The 19,141-nt window shown below is 40.9% G+C and overlaps 1 protein-coding gene across 4 annotated transcripts in view; it reads right to left on the bottom strand.

Annotated features, from left to right (window-relative positions):
• heatr5a (HEAT repeat containing 5a) overlaps positions 1-19,141 on the bottom strand; it is a 175,946-nt gene that overhangs the window by 146,294 nt on the left and 10,511 nt on the right. For all 4 annotated transcript variants that reach the window (XM_060933915.1, XM_060933916.1, XM_060933913.1 and 1 more), the window contains exons 2-5: positions 15,541-15,764; positions 7,031-7,242; positions 6,561-6,669; positions 4,856-5,005 (exon numbers count right to left, since the gene is read on the bottom strand). In XM_060933915.1, coding sequence (XP_060789898.1) covers positions 4,856-5,005; positions 6,561-6,669; positions 7,031-7,242; positions 15,541-15,666 — 597 coding nt within the window. In that variant the 5' untranslated portion in view covers positions 15,667-15,764. The remainder of the gene's footprint in view (positions 1-4,855; positions 5,006-6,560; positions 6,670-7,030; positions 7,243-15,540; positions 15,765-19,141) is intronic.

Below are 19,141 nucleotides of genomic sequence, written 5' to 3'. Positions count from 1 at the left end.
TACATGAAGCAATGGTACTAACATTATATTCAGTGCACCACATCAAATACAAAACCTCTCTTATGGTTTTGTCTCACTATATCATGGTTTGCACATATTAACTTTTATGATACAAATTTAAAGGATGTGTGTGAATGTACGTGACTTATCTATAACCGAAGAAACTGAAATACCACTTTAGACTGCCACTGAACTCGTCCGCACACCTGGTGATATTATTATTATACCCTCCCCAGCTCTAATTAAACTGGAAATAGTTTTATATATAAAACTAACTCATAACTTTTTGGTGGCCAGAAACTTAAAAAGGCTAAAACGTGATAGTAAATGTAATATACTAACAGAGGGTAAGCTAGTGAAGTGGGCATTTTGATTAAACACACACTATATGACCAAAAGTATAATTGCTCCAGAACATCAAACTGCCAAAGGTTCTGCTTTAAATGAAGGAGTCACACTGCGTGATGGTGAAATAATCTGGTGCATTTCATTAGTAACACCTGACTGCTAATTACTCTCAATAATTGTGGAAGGAGGAAGGGTGTCCTTATTTTTTCCCCATCTGGTTTCCCAATGTTGGTTTACTTTTTGGGGGAAAATGATGTACTGAAATCTGTTGTTTTTGAGGTTGTTTGTTTATCGAAGTTGATGAGGGCCATTCAATTGTTATTTAGGCCCTGATAAATGAAAACAAACTTGATAATTGAGAAATTATATGCAATATATCATATATAGGCAGATCAGACACTCACTGGCCGTGCTGTGAAAATTGTGCGTGCAGACGCTCATCTAAGGGTGTTTTCACACCTGGTCCCCTTTAAAGGAACCAGACTCAGTCCTCTTTAAAGTGGACCAAAAAGTGGACCAACAGAAAAAGAACTCAGTTCTTTTTGTGTTCACACTGTGAATTTATTACAAAGAGGACTGGGTTCTCTTTCTGGTCCAGTTAAGCTTTGATGGGGCCTCAGTCCTCTTTCTGTTCACACCAGGTCCTCTAGAGCCCTCAGACCCCCAGTGCATGGAATTCTGGGTAATTTTCTCTTGAATCAAAATGTCTGCTGCCATGCTTGCCCTGCTGTATTCTTTGATCAAAATAGTGCATATTAAGGAAAATAAATTTATTATATTATATATTTATAAATAAATAAATAAATTTATTTAATTTATTTATTTATAATATAGTTATATTATTGTGGCCGACTCGTCAGTCAGTAAGTTCAGAGAACTGTAAAGCGGCTGTGGTAAGTTCCAAAAGGAAGTTGAGTTTCCCTGCTACAGTCACGTGACCAACTACGGCAAACGAAGAAGGTTAAACTACAGTGAAAAAGGCGAAGTGAACCCGGTGCGCTTTTCGTTCACAATGCGCAGATTAGGCGAACCGTACCGTTGATGTTTAGCGAACCGTACTGAGACCACCTCCTGAGGTGGTCTCAGTTCGGTTCGCTTTAAAGGGGTCTGGGTACGGTTGGAGTGTTCACATATGTGCAAAAAATGCTGAGTCATCGATCTGAGTTCGGTTAGATGGCTGAAAGGGACCAAGTGTGAAAACACCCTAAGTTTCCAAATCAGTCACTGCTTAACTCTTGAATATTTTCTATCATGAATGCCATCAATAAAAAGCTTATAATCTCTGCTTTCCAAAGAAATTCATCTCGTTAAGATCTGTTCAGTACTTTAGGAGTAACGGCAGGTTGAAGTTGGTACAACAGAGTTAAAAACTCTGCTCGCGTAATGTTGGGGAAACTGCCGGTGCTTTTTGAGTCACGGGAAAGCGGTCAAGCGCTCTCTCTCTCTTCTGATCAATTTCTGACTGGGTTACTCATGAATATCAATCAGATAACTTTTATAGGGATGTTCTCTCGCTCTCACGGTTTCTGATGAAGTATTCAGCAAAATTTTCCGTCAGCTAGTTTTGACGTTATGATTCACGGGAGACTCTGAAGTGAGTTTTCATAGCTTTACCTACTTATTTTTTCAAATCAAACTGATTCATGTAAATAAATAACTATTTTACAATATAACTAATTGCTTTGATGAAAAATATTGAGATATTGGTGGTCGGAATGAGATTTTTAAAAACCGGAAGTCAGAAACACCAGTGTCAAATTCAATTTGGTGAAAAAGCCATTTGGTGAAACTTTGAAGAGAGAGTGTACCGATTTAACGTTTTTAACCTAATTAGCATAATTTAATACTAATTTGCTTTTACTAATTTTTTCAAACTTTGTATTCAGTATACAACCATCTATGTGCCTGACAATTTCCATGTAAATATCTTGTAAAATAAAGTTAAGAAAAAACATTTTATCTCATTCGTTAATGAGGCCCATTTTGGACCACGTTATCCGAATACAGATTATTATTATGGCAGTTTTCTAAAAATTAAGCCGTTTTTTCAATCTTTCTTTGGTAATATCTCAAGAACAGATCAACATATTTTAATTCTGTAAAAAGTGCTGTTCTGCATTCAATTCTGAATTTAATGAGAGCAGTTTCAAGCAATTTGGATTGGATTTTCACCTGATATGCCTGTTATATACAGAAAAAATATGGATGCAAATGTTTTACTGGGAAATACACCACTTGTATTTTTCATACAAGCTATATCCGGGGCATGGAGAACCAAAACCATGACATAAATCTCACTCATGAGGAAACTGATGAACTGTTTTGATAAATTTGGGTACTTTCTGTTTGTGAATGTGTCTATATAATTAAAAGAAAAAAAAAAAAAAAATCACACGCTGGCTTGAAGATATGAAGTTTATCTTCTTATGTTGAAAAACTCACATTTTGCATATGAATTACATCGTGGATCTGAGTAACATATTGGCTGGTTTTTTTCATGGTATATCAGATATATTCCATTCAGCTAGCATGATACTGAATTTGTCTTCGACTCATTCAATATCATGCTGACTAAATGGAATATATCTGATATACCATGAAAAAAGCCAGCCAATATTATTATAATTATTATTACTACTATCCATACACATTCCTTTCGGGTGTTCAATGCGTCTTTCTCCTTCAAAAGTCTCTCAAAATCTTCTGTATTTAACGAAGCAAACCTGGCGGCCATGCTTGTTTACAAATTGTCACAGTCGCTCGCTAGGGCGGAAGTTTCACGTCTCCGTGTGACGTCATGTTGTCTTGACAACCATGCAATATTGTAAACCATATTCAACGCTCATTCTCCATTGGGTTGAGTGATGTAATATACGTAGGATCAGCGATATGCTAAAAATATTGCATGCTATCAAACCAAATGAATGAAACCCGCTAGAAGGGAATAGAACACGTTTTTATTCCATGGAAAAAGTGTCCTGGATGTATAATGATTCCTGATATTTCACTCCGATGGCATCACTCCCAGTATTTTTCCACTGACTAGACGCGCGTTTTCAAAATGACAAACCGGTTCTAAATTAAAATTCTTTTGATTAACTTACATATTTTTTTTGTGTAGATGCATCCATATAATATAAAGAACATTACACGGTGGTGCGAAGATATGAAGTTTATCTTCTTGTGTTGAAAAATATATCACTCATTTACCTCACTCACTTGTGAAATATGTTCACCACTCCAAGCTAATATATTCATGCAACAACTGAACCTGAAAACCACGTTACTAGTGATTGCCTTTATTTATAAACTTTATTTTTAAATTTATGACTATACCATTCATTCAAATAAAACTTGAATTGCTAAGAATAAAACAAAGATGCAACATATCATTAAAAAACTAGCCTTGTGTCTGAAATCGCTCACTCGTTCACTACTCCCTACTCACTATATACGGAATTACTATATAGAGCACTATATAGTGAGCTTATTGGTAAAATTGAAAAGAAAAAAAAAAAAACGCTTTCGGACACTAGTCCGTCGCGTTGGTATTTACGTCATTACTGTCCCACAATTAAAATGTGCCAGGTCAGCCGGCTGGTGGGTTTTCAAAATAATAAATACATATTATACTGAGCGTATTTCCCACATTAATAAATACAAAGTACTTGCATTTTTCAGTTCTTTTAAATCAAGGCTGAATACTTTCTTCTTTGCCGCTGCCTTTTATTAAATCAAATTTGAGACTTTTAATTTGATTTCTTTCAGCGCGACCGCAATGCATGATGGGATATATTGCTTTGGTTAGTGACCATCGGTTGTACACTACTTTTTGTGATGCATTGTGGGATACTTTGAGTGCACTGTATAGGGTGTAATAATCCTCACTAAGGTTTCGGACAGCACTACAAAATGGCGTCCTCACTATATAGTGCCCTATATAGTGAGTGATTTCGGACACAGTCCATAATTTGTTTTTTGTGTCCAATACACAACGTATTTATGACATTTTTGTGAGATAAATTTAATCGTGGCGGCACGGTGGTGTAGTGGTTAGCGCTGTCGCCTCACAGCAAGAAGGTCCTGGGTTCGAGCCCCGTGGCCGGCGAGGGCCTTTCTGTGTGGAGTTTGCATGTTCTCCCCGTGTCCGCGTGGGTTTCCTCCGGGTGCTCCGGTTTCCCCCACAGTCCAAAGACATGCAGGTTAGGTTAACTGGGTGACTCTAAATTGACCGTAGGTGTGAATGTGAGTGTGAATGGTTGTCTGTGTCTATGTGTCAGCCCTGTGATGACCTGGCGACTTGTCCAGGGTGTACCCCGCCTTTCACCCGTAGTCAGCTGGGATAGGCTCCAGCTTGCCTGCAACCCTGTAGAACAGGATAAAGCAGCTACAGATAATGAGATGAGAAATTTAATCGTCAATTAAACACTGAAGACTAAATTTCTCTCTCAAAAATGTCATAAATCCAGCCCTCAGCGACTGAAGAATGAGGAAAGAATATTATTACCTTAGCAGCAGCACAGCGAACTGCCATGGAGCGATCAGTGAGGCAGGAGCGCGTGGCTTTATAGATGTCTCTGTGACAGGGTACTGCACTCACCCCCAGACCCTTCAGGATCTTCTCTAGACACAGCATGATCTCGTAGCGCCCCTGAGACTGTATGGGCGCACACACACACACACACACTTATTTTACATGGTGGAGAGCTGACTGACAGTTACAAAGCACTAACACATTTCTCCTAAAAATATGAACGAGTCCACATCGAACACTTCATCACATCAGCAATTATATGGTTTTCTTTCTTAAAGAACATGCTTCCATAAAATCTGGAGAATTAGCCTAGTACTATAAAAATCTAATTATTGGCATTAACCTGTGATACGACCTGTAGTTAGAATTAATGTCAGAGCTGCTGTGATAGAAAACTAATCAACACTTTGAGAGTGCTGTGGTATAAAGACATGTAAGAGCCAAACAGGGAGGGGCTTGTATCGTTTACTCTTTGGATCACACGGACGACGGAGTCTGTTCCCAGACAGCAGCACTATGTTTAATTATCTCATCGCTTGCTTGCTATAGCTCGCTCACAGAGGTCTGAAAATAAAAACGCTTTGATTAGTTTACTTAGTTACATATACAGTCTATTTAACAGTTATTCCATGAAATCGAGTTGTACGAGCTGATAGCCGACGAGGCACGCAACACCGAGTCGGCTATAAGCCATGTATGACGAGACGGAGTGGAATAACTGCTTTATTCTCTCCACATTCACTGGATTTTGAGAAACGGAGCATTTTTTAATTTTTTTTGCAAAATTCGAGAAACAAAAACTTTATACAAAACAATTTCCGCTTAGGTGGCACGGTGGTGTAGTGGTTAGCGCTGTCGCCTCACAGCAAGAAGGTCCGGGTTCGAGCCCCGTGGCCGGCGAGGGCCTTTCTGTGCGGAGTTTGCATGTTCTCCCCGTGTCCGCATGGGTTTCCTCCGGGTGCTCCGGTTTCCCCCACAGTCCAAAGACATGCAGGTTAGGTTAACTGGTGACTCTAAATTGACCGTAGGTGTGAATGTGAGTGTGAATGGTTGTCTGTGTCTATGTGTCAGCCCTGTGATGACCTGGCGACTTGTCCAGGGTGTACCCCGCCTCTCGCCCATAGTCAGCTGGGATAGGCTCCAGCTTGCCTGCGACCCTGTAGAACAGGATAAAGCGGCTAGAGATAATGAGATGAGAATTTCCGCTTAGAGCGTAAACAAACCGACGAAATAACCGCAGCAATTTGTGAAAAATGCTTGAACAATAATTCTTGAAAAATAATGGGCCCAAAGGGTCGCTGGTTCGATTCCCGGGACCAACAAAAAAAAAAAAAAAAAAAAAAAGTGTGAGGAGAGTTGAGTGAATGAACAACACTTTCCCCTCCTTCTGTACTGTAGCACAGCTGTCCAGGAGGAATTTCGCTGTGCTCGAGCGTCCATGTGACAAAGTCTTCTTCTTCGGTCGATGCTCACAGATTAGTGACTTTTTTTTTTAGCTCTTCATTTGGTGCTTTGCACACTATCCTCTTGTGTGTAAAAGTGAAAGGTCCACTCCTTATGCAACTGCTCTCTCTGCTCTCTCTCCCTCGTCATGTGTATATGTTTTTGTTGAATCCTCCATCAGTCTGCATGCATTTTGGCCTGCTTTGTAACTCTGGAATCTTGGATTCATTCTTACCTCGGAGCTCTTCATGGCTTTCAGAAGATTCGCCACCGTCTCCTTAAAGGAACTGATGAGAAGACGGCCGAGCTGCTCATACATCGCACCCAGACAGGCCACGGCTGCCCTGTCAGGAGACACAACTTTTATCCTGCTGAATTTACGAAGCATCACAGAGATGCAGTCTGCACTCAGCATCATTTACCGGCCTACATGGACAGACATGAGTTCAGTTCCAGTAGGCTTTTTATTTTCTGATGCGTGTTTTTTTTTCTTTTAATTAAATCACAATCTCTTGTCTAGAGATTTGCATGGAAATTTATGAGGCTTTAAAGAAGCTCCAGGATAAGATGGAGTCACTGATAACAAACCAGATTTACCTGGAATGCAGACAATGTGTGAGTGTATAAGAAACAGCCAACTCATTCATGTGTGTGTGTGTGTGTGTGTGTAAGAAAGAGTGATGAGAGACTGCAGGCTGCACTCACAGGCGAGTAGGCAGGAAGCTGGGTGAATCATCCTTGCTCTTGATGATGTCATGGCAGCGATCCACAGTGAGGCTGGAGGTAAGTGATTCGCCCACACGATAGACCAGAGCTAGACAGTGAGACAAGAGGGAGCGCGTGGAGGGGCCTGGAGAACTGGTCAGGACAGCCGTCAGCTGCTCCACCAGTCGCTTCTGGTTCTGCTTCACATCCACCTACAGTATCATGTAAATAAGCACGCTTTAAGAAACGTATGGTCTTTTCCAGGCTTGTAGTACTCGAGTCTGACTCGTGCCCTAATTTTAACAACTCGTGAATTGACTTAGACTTGAGCACTGATGACTCGGACCAGTGCATTAACTGCTTTCGGACTCAAATTGGAGCCCGAGGACTGATTTTTTAAATTTATTTTTTGTAACATGCCATAATTTGGTACAAGTTATTTATATCTACATTAATTTTTATACTAATTTTGTGCAAGAAAATGCACATTGACCTGTTTATACGTCATGTTCAGGAACAAACTAATGTTAATGGTGGGGGCATCGTGGCTCAAGTTGGATAAGGCGGCATACCATAAATCCGGGGACCCGGGTTCAATTCTGACCCGAGGTCATTTCCCGATCCCTCCCCGTCTCTCTCTCTCTCTCCTGCTCATTTCCTGTCTCTACACTGTCCTATCCAATACAGGTGCAAAAAGCCCCCCCCAAAAAAATCTTAAAAAATACCCTAACATTAATGGTGCTAAAATGCCTGGAGAGAATCCCCCAGCAGTGTTTTCCCCAGAAAAAAAAAAAATCAAAGCCCTAAATTCTGGCATGATGATACACAGGCAATTGAGCACCAATGGCGTGAAGAGAAACTAGGGGGGTCCGGGGGCATGCCGCCCTGGAAAACTTATTGAAAATAGATGCTCTCAGGTGCATTTTCAGGGTCTCTGAGAGGTTTTAGATACATGAGTATAGGATAGATTTTACCAGTGTTTCAGTGATTTCTGACCTAAATAGTATTAATGTATACACATTTGAAATTTCACCTTAAAGTTCTGTTAAGTCTGTTAGAAAACTCGGTGAAGTCATGTTTAATACCTTGTATGGCTGTTAGGACCCTAGTAAAGTTTGCCGAGAACTCATCTCTCATGTCGGTTATAGCTTTCATGATCATGTTTCCCCCAACAGTTTCCACGTTACTAGCTGCGCTGCCCGCTGAAGGAGCTGAGGCAAGTGGGCCCACTTCAGTGGAATTAGCAGGCTGGTTTGTCTCCTTTTTTCTGTTTTCTAGTTTCCATTATGAGCACAGAGGTTGTAGAGAATCAAATAAGATATTTTTAGAGTATTTATGAGCATTCAGGATATTAACTGCAGGATCAGCCGTTAGCTCAGAGGGATCAGCCGTCGACACGTGTGTTCAGCTCGCCGCCATGTTGAGTCTCAAGACTTCACTTCTACATATCTATTTAAATGTAAGCAAGTTTGTAATATTGACCATAACTACTTTTATGAAAGGTCAGATTTTGCTCATGCCTCAGGTCTTATTCTGAAGCAGGTGTTCAGACGACACGCCGATGGATTTGATGTAAAATGGATCATAAGATTTTGCACAAGCTCGGAGTCCACGCCAGCTCGAATACATGGTCATTAAAGCCAATACTTCGACCAAATATCAAATACTTAGAAATGCTGAACTTCATGTAAACATTTCCAAGAGTCTACGTTTCATTCAAGTTGCTGTGAATAACAATTTGTAATGAAAATTGTTGTATTAAATTAAAAAAAGAAAGCAAAGAAGAAGCATTTTCACTAGTAGTCTCATACTACTGGTCAGCTTGGACCCCACTCTACTGTAAAGGTTTGAACTGTTTGAATTGATTTGCTTTGTATAGCAAGTTTTCCATCTCTCTCACACACCAAAAGAATAAAAAGGCAGGACTACTTACAACCCTGACGATCCACAAACATGAACAACAACGTGTGTTAAGTGAAACTCTACGCATCACCTTCTAAGGCCTTTAACTTGGTGTTTTAAAATATTTATATTTTGTTACCAAGCTAGTCATCATCGTCATGTAATCGTAGTTTTATGTATGGGTCCGCAATTATTGGCTTTAACTGTTGCGGTTTCCCTGACTTAGTTTTATTGTCAAAATATTTAAAATTTGTTTACCCTAAGGTAAAGCTAAATAAATATAAATAAATAAAGGACAGTGAAGGCACTCTTGACCAGTCCCATAAATCAGGAGGAGACTCATTTCGTGTATTTATAGCATCATATAACTTGTGTTTCAAGAAGCTCAGCAGTCTATCATTTAGCTAATAATGCTAATGGAGGAGTGAATATGACCTGATGGCCAAACAAGAGTGCTCCGAGAGTACAATATTCCTCGCTGGCAACTATGCCATAACTCTGGTAAAATGCGACCAAATTGAACGAAACTACAATAAGCGCATTACTGATATATAAAGCCTCGGTCACAACCGGCTGTACATGCTCCTACAGCCGGTCTACGTGCAAAAAACGCAAGAAACGCACGGAGGGCGCGCGTGTGACGTGCTGATTTTCAAGCCATAGACTGGCCGCAGAGGTTCTTGGTCATGTCAAATAAACTCTATGGGCGCTTACCTTTTTTTCAGGTTACAAGACAAACTTACAGCCAACGCGCGTCTTTCTCCACGAAAAAAAAAAAGCAGCGATTTGGGAAACGCCAAAAATCGCACGGCCAAAAAAAAAAAATTCGTACGTCCGGTTGTGACCTAGGCTTAACAAAGAATCCTTATTAAATCAAGGGCCACAACTCTGGTAAAAATGCGACTGAATCGAACAAAATAATATGCGTACGAATGACATATACTGTAACAATGCCTCTTGTCAAGTTTCATGAAATTCCTCCACAAATTGTGAGAGGAGTTGATTTCAGAAGGAAAACACACTCATGAAATTGTCAGAGTATAATTTTGTTAATCAAGGGTTGTAACTCTGGTAAAATGTGACTCAATTTAATGAAATTACAATATGCGTACTACCGACATATAACAATGCCTCATCAAGTTTTGTGAAATTCCTCCAAAAATTGAGAGAGGAGTTTAATTCAGAAGGTGCACACCCTTCCCGGGACAGACATCACCATGACATAATCCCCCTTCGGGCCTTTCGGCCAGCAGGGGATTAAAAAAAAAAAAAAAAAACTCAAAACAACCAATAATAAACAGGACAGTGATGGCATACTCAACTGTTCTCATACATCACTATGAAATTATCAGCATGAGAAAATTCCACAGATAATTTTGCTTTAAAGCAGATTAAGTGCCATCATGGAAAGTGACATCATGATTGTTTTTGCTAATGCTAACTCCATCATGTTGAACCACTGTATTTTCTGAGGGCCAAGATTTATGTATATGAATGAAGACCAGGCTCAAGGACGAGTTTAAAAAAAAAAAAAAAAAAAAAAAAAAAAAAAAAGTGTGTTACACACACACACACACACACATATATATAGATCAGTAATGTGAAAGTCTTAGGCACATGTAAAGAAATGCTATAGACCACAAATGGCTAAAAAAAAAAATGTTTCAACATTAATTAATTTAAAAAAAAAAACTATAAACAGCAATAAGCCAATAATAAATTAAACAAAGTCAATATTTGGTGTGAGACGACCCTTTTGTTTAAAAAAAAAAAAAGCCAGTAGTCTCAGGTACAACCCCGATTCCAAAAAAGTTGGGACAAAGTACAAATTGTAAATAAAAACAGAATGCAATGATGTGGAAGTTTCAAAATTCCATATTTTATTCAGAATAGAACATAGATGACATATCAAATGTTTAAACTGAGAAAATGTATCATTTAAAGAGAAAAATTAGGGGATTTAAAATTTCATGACAACAACACATCTCAAAAAAGTTGGGACAAGGCCATGTTTACCACTGTGAGACATCCCCTTTTCTCTTTACAACAGTCTGTAAACGTCTGGGGACTGAGGAGACAAGTTGCCCAAGTTTAGGGATAGGAATGTTAACCCATTCTTGTCTAATGTAGGATTCTAGTTGCTCAACTGTCTTAGGTCTTTTTTGTCGTATCTTCCGTTTTATGATGCACCAAATGTTTTCTATGGGTGAAAGATCTGGACTGCAGGCTGGCCAGTTCAGTACCCGGACCCTTCTTCTACGCAGCCATGATGCTGTAATTGATGCAGTATGTGGTTTGGCATTGTCATGTTGGAAAATGCAAGGTCTTCCCTGAAAGAGACGTCGTCTGGATGGGAGCATATGTTGCTCTAGAACCTGGATATACCTTTCAGCATTGATGGTGTCTTTCCAGATGTGTAAGCTGCCCATGCCACACGCACTAATGCAACCCCATACCATCAGAGATGCAGGCTTCTGAACTGAGTGCTGATAACAACTTGGGTCGTCCTTCTCCTCTTTAGTCCGAATGACACGGCGTCCCTGATTTCCATAAAGAACTTCAAATTTTGATTCGTCTGACCACAGAACAGTTTTCCACTTTGCCACAGTCCATTTTAAATGAGCCTTGGCCCAGAGAAGACGTCTGCGCTTCTGGATCGTGTTTAGATACGGCTTCTTCTTTGAACTATAGAGTTTTAGCTGGCAACGGCAGATGGCACGGTGAATTGTGTTCACAGATAATGTTCTCTGGAAATATTCCTGAGCCCATTTTGTGATTTCCAATACAGAAGCATGCCTGTATGTGATGCAGTGCCGTCTAAGGGCCTGAAGATCACGGGCACCCAGTATGGTTTTCCGGCCTTGACCCTTACGCACAGAGATTCTTCCAGATTCTCTGAATCTTTTGATGATATTATGCACTGTAGATGATGATCTGTTCAAACTCTTTGCAATTTTACACTGTCGAACTCCTTTCTGATATTGCTCCACTATTTGTCGGCGCAGAATTAGGGGGATTGGTGATCCTCTTCCCATCTTTACTTCTGAGAGCCGCTGCCACTCCAAGATGCTCTTTTTATACCCAGTCATGTTAATGACCTATTGCCAATTGACCTAATGAGTTGCAGTTTGGTCCTCCAGCTGTTCCTTTTTTGTACCTTTAACTTTTCCAGCCTCTTATTGCCCCTGTCCCAATTTTGAGATGTGTTGCTGTCATGAAACTTTAAATGAGCCAATATTTGGCATGAAATTTCAAAATGTCTCACTTTTGACATTTGATGTGTTGTCTATGTTCTATTGTGAATACAATATCAGTTTTTGAGATTTGTAAATTATTGCATTCCATTTTTATTTACAATTTGTACTTTGTCCCAACTTTTTTTGGAATCGGGGTTGTACAGTGAGTGCGGTTCTATAAGGAAATGAGCTGTAGGTTTTACTGAGCATCTTACAGAACCAGCCGCAGTTCTTCTGGACACTTTGTCACACTCGCTTCTTCATTTTGCACCAAAACCCAGCAGCCTTCATTACGTTTTCTTTTTTAATCTGAAAAGTGCTCTCTTATGCAATATGCTGCCCAGATACAAACTTTTTTTCTGTAACATTTAATTTTGTGCTGGAAAATGGACATTTGGACTCTAAAACGTTTTTGTACCGACTCGATAATGTAGAAATCATAAAATAGAAATCTATAACAGTTTGTATGGGGGAAAAAAAAAAAAAGGGTGCCTATGACTTTTGCACAGTACTGTGAAATATATAAAACTCAAAATCTTATTGAACTCCACCTACTGAAACAGAGACCCACTCTTGACAAACCTTACTTAAAGGAGATACGCAGAACCTTTATTTTTAAATACATTTCTGAGTGGATAGTATCTTCATCCTTGACTCTTGTATGCTGCATAATTGGGAATAAAAAAAAAATGTTATATTCTCTCTCTCTCGCTCTCTCTCTCTCTCTCTCTCTATATATATATATATATATATATATATATATATATATATATATATATATATATATATATATATATATATCATATCATCTCTAGCCGCTTTATCCTTCTACAGGGTCGCAGGCAAGCTGGAGCCTATCCCAGCTGACTACGGGCGAAAGGCGGGGTACACCCTGGACAAGTTGCCAGGTCATCACAGGGCTGACACATAGACACAGACAACCATTCACACTCACACCTACGGTCAATTTAGAGTCACCAGTTAACCTAACCTGCATGTCTTTGGACTGTGGGGGAAACCGGAGCACCCGGAGGAAACCCACGCGGACACGGGGAGAACATGCAAACTCCGCACAGAAAGGCCCTCGCCGGACCCGGGGCTCGAACCCGGACCTTCTTGCTGTGAGGCGACAGCGCTAACCACTACACCACCGTGCCGCCCTATATATATATATATATATATATATATATATATGCGGCACGGTGGTGTAGTGGTTAGCGCTGTCGCCTCACAGCAAGAAGGTCCTGGGTTCGAGCCCCGGGGCCGGCGAGGGCCTTTCTGTGCGGAGTTTGCATGTTCTCCCCGTGTCCGCGTGGGTTTCCTCCGGGTGCTCCGGTTTCCCCCACAGTCCAAAGACATGCAGGTTAGGTTAACTGGTGACTCTAAATTGACCGTAGGTGTGAGTGTGAATGGTTGTCTGTGTCTATGTGTCAGCCCTGTGATGACCTGGCGACTTGTCCAGGGTGTACCCCGCCTTTCGCCCATAGTCGGCTGGGATAGGCTCCAGCTTGCCTGCGACCCTGTAGAAGGATAAAGCGGCTAGAGATAATGTGATGTGATGTGATATATATATATATATATATATATATATATATATAGCGCCCCGAGTGCGTGACATCACTGCGGGAACCGGTGCTATAGACCAAACCCAGACTCAGCAGGCGAGTGTGGTTGCAATGGCCTCTTCATTCGGCTTTATTGGAGATTCTTCGGATTCCTCAGATAGTAGTACATCAGACTGTGATAGTCCTGAAATCGGAGTGTGTGTACATGTTACTGCTATACACGTAGAACCGTATCAGTTCTAACCGTCAGAAAGTGAATCCGATAGTAACACGTCGGCCACAGAGGCCCCCACCTTACGAAATAAAGCCAGAGAACAAAGCCATCTAGAGAATTGGATGGAATTGAACTGACAGTCTCATGTGACTCTCATTAAAACAGGATAGGCGTTATAACTTATGCAACGTACATATACATGCATGCATTTTCACTGATAAAACGTAAAAGGCTAATTAAATAATCAGATGAACTGAGACAATCACATTCTGAAGCAAATTAAATAATCTTATACCAGTAACTTAAATACACAATACAAGTTACATGTATTAATCTAAATGCAGGTAAACAACGTGGTGCTTTTGTTATGTAACCGAATGAGAGTCGCGTCTTACCCGTCTGTGTTCTCGCTTCCTGAAGGCCGAGCTTGTGGCCGATTGTTTCAAAACAATCTGACTTTCAGTTGTTCGTTCAGTTCTCCGTTCATTCGCTTCTTCCACATAAGGGCGAGATATTGCTGCTGAGGCGAGCATATCCAGTGGAGGAATCTGATGCCTGGTCCACTCCTTCTCCGTTTTCTCCATACTGAATACTCCACCACTACTGCTCGGCTCACGCTCCGGAAGAACTGGTGCAACTGAACTTATTTATTTTCCTTTAATTGTTGGTACTGCACCCTCTTTCAATACGGGCTTATAGCCAACGCTCCTCAACAGATCAGAGGTTTTGTACAAGTCTTCAGTAAAATGTGCAGAGCAGAGGAGAGACCATTTCGTAGGTGCCAAACCCGTGAATTTCTCACAAAACGCGTCCAAATCTTTGCAGTTTCAACATTCTTGGGCCATGAATGCAACGTAAATCCACCTTCTGTCGTGTTGCTGCACCGGCCAGCAACACATCTACGTGAGATGGCGATAAATTGGCTCAAAATGGAGGATCGGAGTTGCAGTCAGCTCTGTGTTTTAGTATAGCGGAAATGGCGATGAGACCGATAGACTTCCTGCGGTGACGTCACAGATGTCAAGGCCATTCACTCAGACCGCTACCTATATGAATCATTTTAATCATAAAAATTACTATATTAGATTTATTGTTCACGCTTAAAACTATTCCTGTGCCATTCTTGAGGTCTCAAGGTGTTTATAAACCAAAAGTGAGGCCATGGTTCTGCGTATCTCCTTTAATGCACCTTTAAAGGAATTAAATGCTGCAACCTGGTGATACTACGCATCTTTTAAGTCAGTGAATTATTTTTCTGCTCTTCATATGCAGAAATGTATTAATATAAAATGTCACAGTTCTTCTCAACAACAACAAAAACAGAACGGCCATTTTGGTAAATATTTAGGCAGATATATGACAACTGCAGTCAGAAGTTTACAGCCCTTTACAAATACAAGGGAAAGCACAGTAGCCACTATACACTTCAATAATTTAACTCTCTCACACACACACACACACAGAGAGTGAGACAGCTGGTAGAGAGGAGCAGAAACAGACTAGCAGTCAGATTGTGTGTATATATGTTTGAAAAACAGCGAGACATTTGTTGTCTCTCTCACAGCATTAATGAGCTCATGTTCCTAGACATACCCGATCAGCAGCAGGCAGCAGCTTCTTCAGAAAGCGCAGCCACTCGACCACAAACTCAGCTCTCTGCTGCTCGCCCAGTCTACTGCACGCATCCTCGTTCAGCAACAGGCTATGTGCCTGCTCCATTCTTCCTTCTGCTTCTCTTCTTTCTTCCCTCTTTCTCTATGGCTGGGCCTAGAGCAGCGGAGTCAAAGCTCCTGGCTCCGATTCTCACTGCATCGTCCCTGAAACAGGAAGACAACATGGAGGGAGAAGCTGAGTATGCATACTGTACTGCTCTTCTGTTGGCGTCCAACCTTATTTTAACTGACTCCACGTTAAGAGCAAACCTGTACTTCAGGCATTAATGGCTTCAGCCCTATTCACACGTTATTAGTTTTACATACAGAGGTATGATAACGTCAGTGATTACTGGAGTGTCTCTGGCAGGGACTTTGGAACTTTTTTCTGGGAGGGGATGCACACGGAATGGACAACTTCACCTGTTGCACCGTTATCACTTCTTTCAAGGTGCCCACCCTGGACAGTGCTGTTCAACTCTGCTCACAGGCTCAGCTACTAACGACCCTGACCCAAGGCTTTAATTAACAATTATTTGCCGAAGGTGAATATCGGTGAATAATAACCGAAATGAAGTCAAGGTTATTATTCACCAATATTCACTGAGTCTGAGAATCGTTTTAGTGTAAATACACAGGTGATTCTTTTTAAAAATTGCATTTAAAAATGTATTTATTTCAAACTTCAAAAGTGACCTGAGGTTTCTTCCTCATGTCGTCTGAGGGAGTTTTTCCTTGCCACCGTCGCCACAAGCTAGAGCCCTGCACTCCCGCGGGAGTCCCACGGGACCCGATGCAAAGCAGTGCGGCGCGGGACAAATTTTGAAAGCTCATTGCGGGTGCGAGGAGGAGTGCACAATGCGGTAGCGGTGATAAGCTGCAGTCCCGCTAACTAAAAACGTGTTTAAAATAAAATTTATAAATTATCATATATAATTTGTGCTGGATATTTTATTTGGCATTAATAAAAACATTTTAAGATGCCTAAATTTGCGGATGTGGTCTAATCTCGCGTACGTTTCCGATTCCTTTCCGCTCTTCCGTGTTTGAGATCTCCGATCAGGGCAGAAGAGCAGAGCTCCTCTAGTGAAGCTCACAGTGCTTCAGAAGTAAGTGCTGCTTTAAAAAGAGGTACATTTACCATTAAAAAGTCAAGAGTCCTGAAATCAGACATTTGGAAGTCGTTCTCACTCGTGTACGACACAGAGGGAAATCAGCTGCCCTTTGCTTGTTGTGATAAGTGTTGTGAGCTGTAGATAGTTATGCTCAAATCCACTCAAAGTAGGGGGCGGGGCACCATCACGCTGTGTCTTTAAATTATATTAATTTCTTATAGGCCTACTTGTATTTCCTAGAATGTAAATGTGAGGAGTGACATATAAGCTATGTGCAATGTACAATATTCTTAATATCCACTGTAGATTTTGGTAGGTGTGTTGGGTATCTCTGTAAAGCCTCAGCTGCGCATGCCGCCTGGCAACGCGCACCCTCGCTACGTGCGCTAGGTGAAGGATCGGTCAGTGGAGAGCTCAGCTAAGCTCAGCATGTTTAATTCCCCAAGCCAATGACAAGAACTTTCGTGAGAAATAACGCGAACGTCTGCATCATGCGGGATTTGCGGGCGGGAGCGGGACAAAACATGGCAGGCGCGGGCGGGAGCGGGACTGAAAATCATAATTCTTTGCGGGAGCGGGACTGAAAATTCTGTCCCGCGCAGACCTCTACCACAAGCGTGCTCATTGGGGATAGATTAGGGATAAAATTAGCTCATATTTGAAGTCGTTCAAATTCTGTAAAGCTGCTTCGCGACAATGTTTATTGTTAAAAGCGCTATACAAATAAACTTGACTTGGCATGCAAATGTAATAACAATGAGCACAGACTCGTGTCACTTATTTATACCGACTCACATAAAATACTTTGTTTTGAAATCGTCAAAATAAAATCACAATTCCACCTTCCCTTTGAGTAGTTTTAGACCAAACTTCGTAACATCTTTAGGTGCTTTTAGGAACAGCATTTTCATTCATCATTTGTAATTCTTCCTCACTTACAGTGACGAAGCGATTGGTCGCCATTTTACCGAGTCGCTTGAGGTGATTATCGAGAAATAATCAGAATTTCTCGACCAGTCAGCATGCATGATTTTCTGTAATCATTAGTGTATTTATACTTGTTTCAAATATCAAATGATTTGAGAAGTATAAAGTCTTTCTCTTTCAAGAAGAGACTCTCGGTTTTTGAGACCAACTTGCTCTTGACAGCTGACCTGCACTAGTGATGGAAGAAGGGTTCAGATCTTTTACTTAAGTACTAATACTCCGCTACAAGTAAAAGTCCTGCATTCAAACCCTACTTAACTAAAGGCCTGGTCCTACAATACCAGAAGAACTCAAGTTCTTCCACTCCAACTCTGGCAAACCATCGTCTTTAAAGTGTATATTCTGGACCAATTTCGTTTTTTTATATGAAAGTATGTCCTTTTACACACTCATTCAGAAGGGTACTTTTGCACAAGGCCATCTGTCTACAGCAGAAAAAAATAAAATAAAACGCGTCTGGAAAAATCCCAAGGGAGTCTGGAGCCAGATTCGTGGCGTTACCTGCGGAAACGCCAGCAGGCTGCGCGAGCTTTGCACGGTTTCAGTGCACAGCCTGTGTAGACCAAGCGCTCCCATTTCTCTCTCATTGTCCGGTCTTTTGGGAAACGATGAGTACTAATCCCATCAAGATTGGTGTTGCTACACCCTCCTACGATACATCTGTTCACCATTTTAATAATTACGCGATAACGTTGAAGAAGGAAGGAGGCGTCCTGCACGTGACGTCACGAAAATCAATGTTTCCTGGGAAATCCAAATGCCAAGTTTTTTCCAGAGGCGGACCAATTCGCCTCAAATGGCTTGATTCAGGGCTCGACATTAACGCTTGTCCGGGACAAGTGATACTTTATGTCGGACAAGTCCATCGTCTCAGTTACTTGTCCGATCGGACAAGTGCCAAAATACGCCGATATTCAGGTTACATATCAAATTTATCAGTTTATTCACATGATTTCCGAAGCATCTCACTCGACATATTGTTTTGATGAATCGCCGGATGTTTCTATTCGGAAAGAGCGATGTGCGCATGCGTAATATTCAGACCCTCCAGGATTTCGTGATGTTGCGATTTGCAACATCAACGCAAATTCAACCAATCCCCACGAATTCAGGGCGGTGTTGCAATTATATCCAATCACCGCAACTTTCCCGCAAATTTGACCAATCTTTGGCGTCGACAAACTACCTTCCGCCTTACTTCCGTGTAAAGCAGCATGTGCGAGTCAGTGTTTATGTAGGCTTAAATTCTGTTACTGAAAGTGTGTTATGTTTACAGTGAAGGACTGTGTGCACTTTTTTTTTTTTTACTTAATACAAGAAATTAATGGATGCCAACATTTTTGCCAAAATGGTATTTTATTTTCCATTGTTTAGGCAGCTTCAGCATCATACTGTGAGATTCTGTTCAAATTGTTTTTTTTTCTTCTATGAAGCCTGAGC

This window comes from Neoarius graeffei, chromosome 11 (genome assembly GCF_027579695.1).
Source record: "Neoarius graeffei isolate fNeoGra1 chromosome 11, fNeoGra1.pri, whole genome shotgun sequence".
NCBI classification, from domain to species: Eukaryota; Metazoa; Chordata; class Actinopteri; order Siluriformes; family Ariidae; genus Neoarius; species Neoarius graeffei.
The sequence above is the reverse complement of the archived record's forward strand: the minus strand, read 5'-3'. Positions and strand labels throughout refer to the sequence as shown.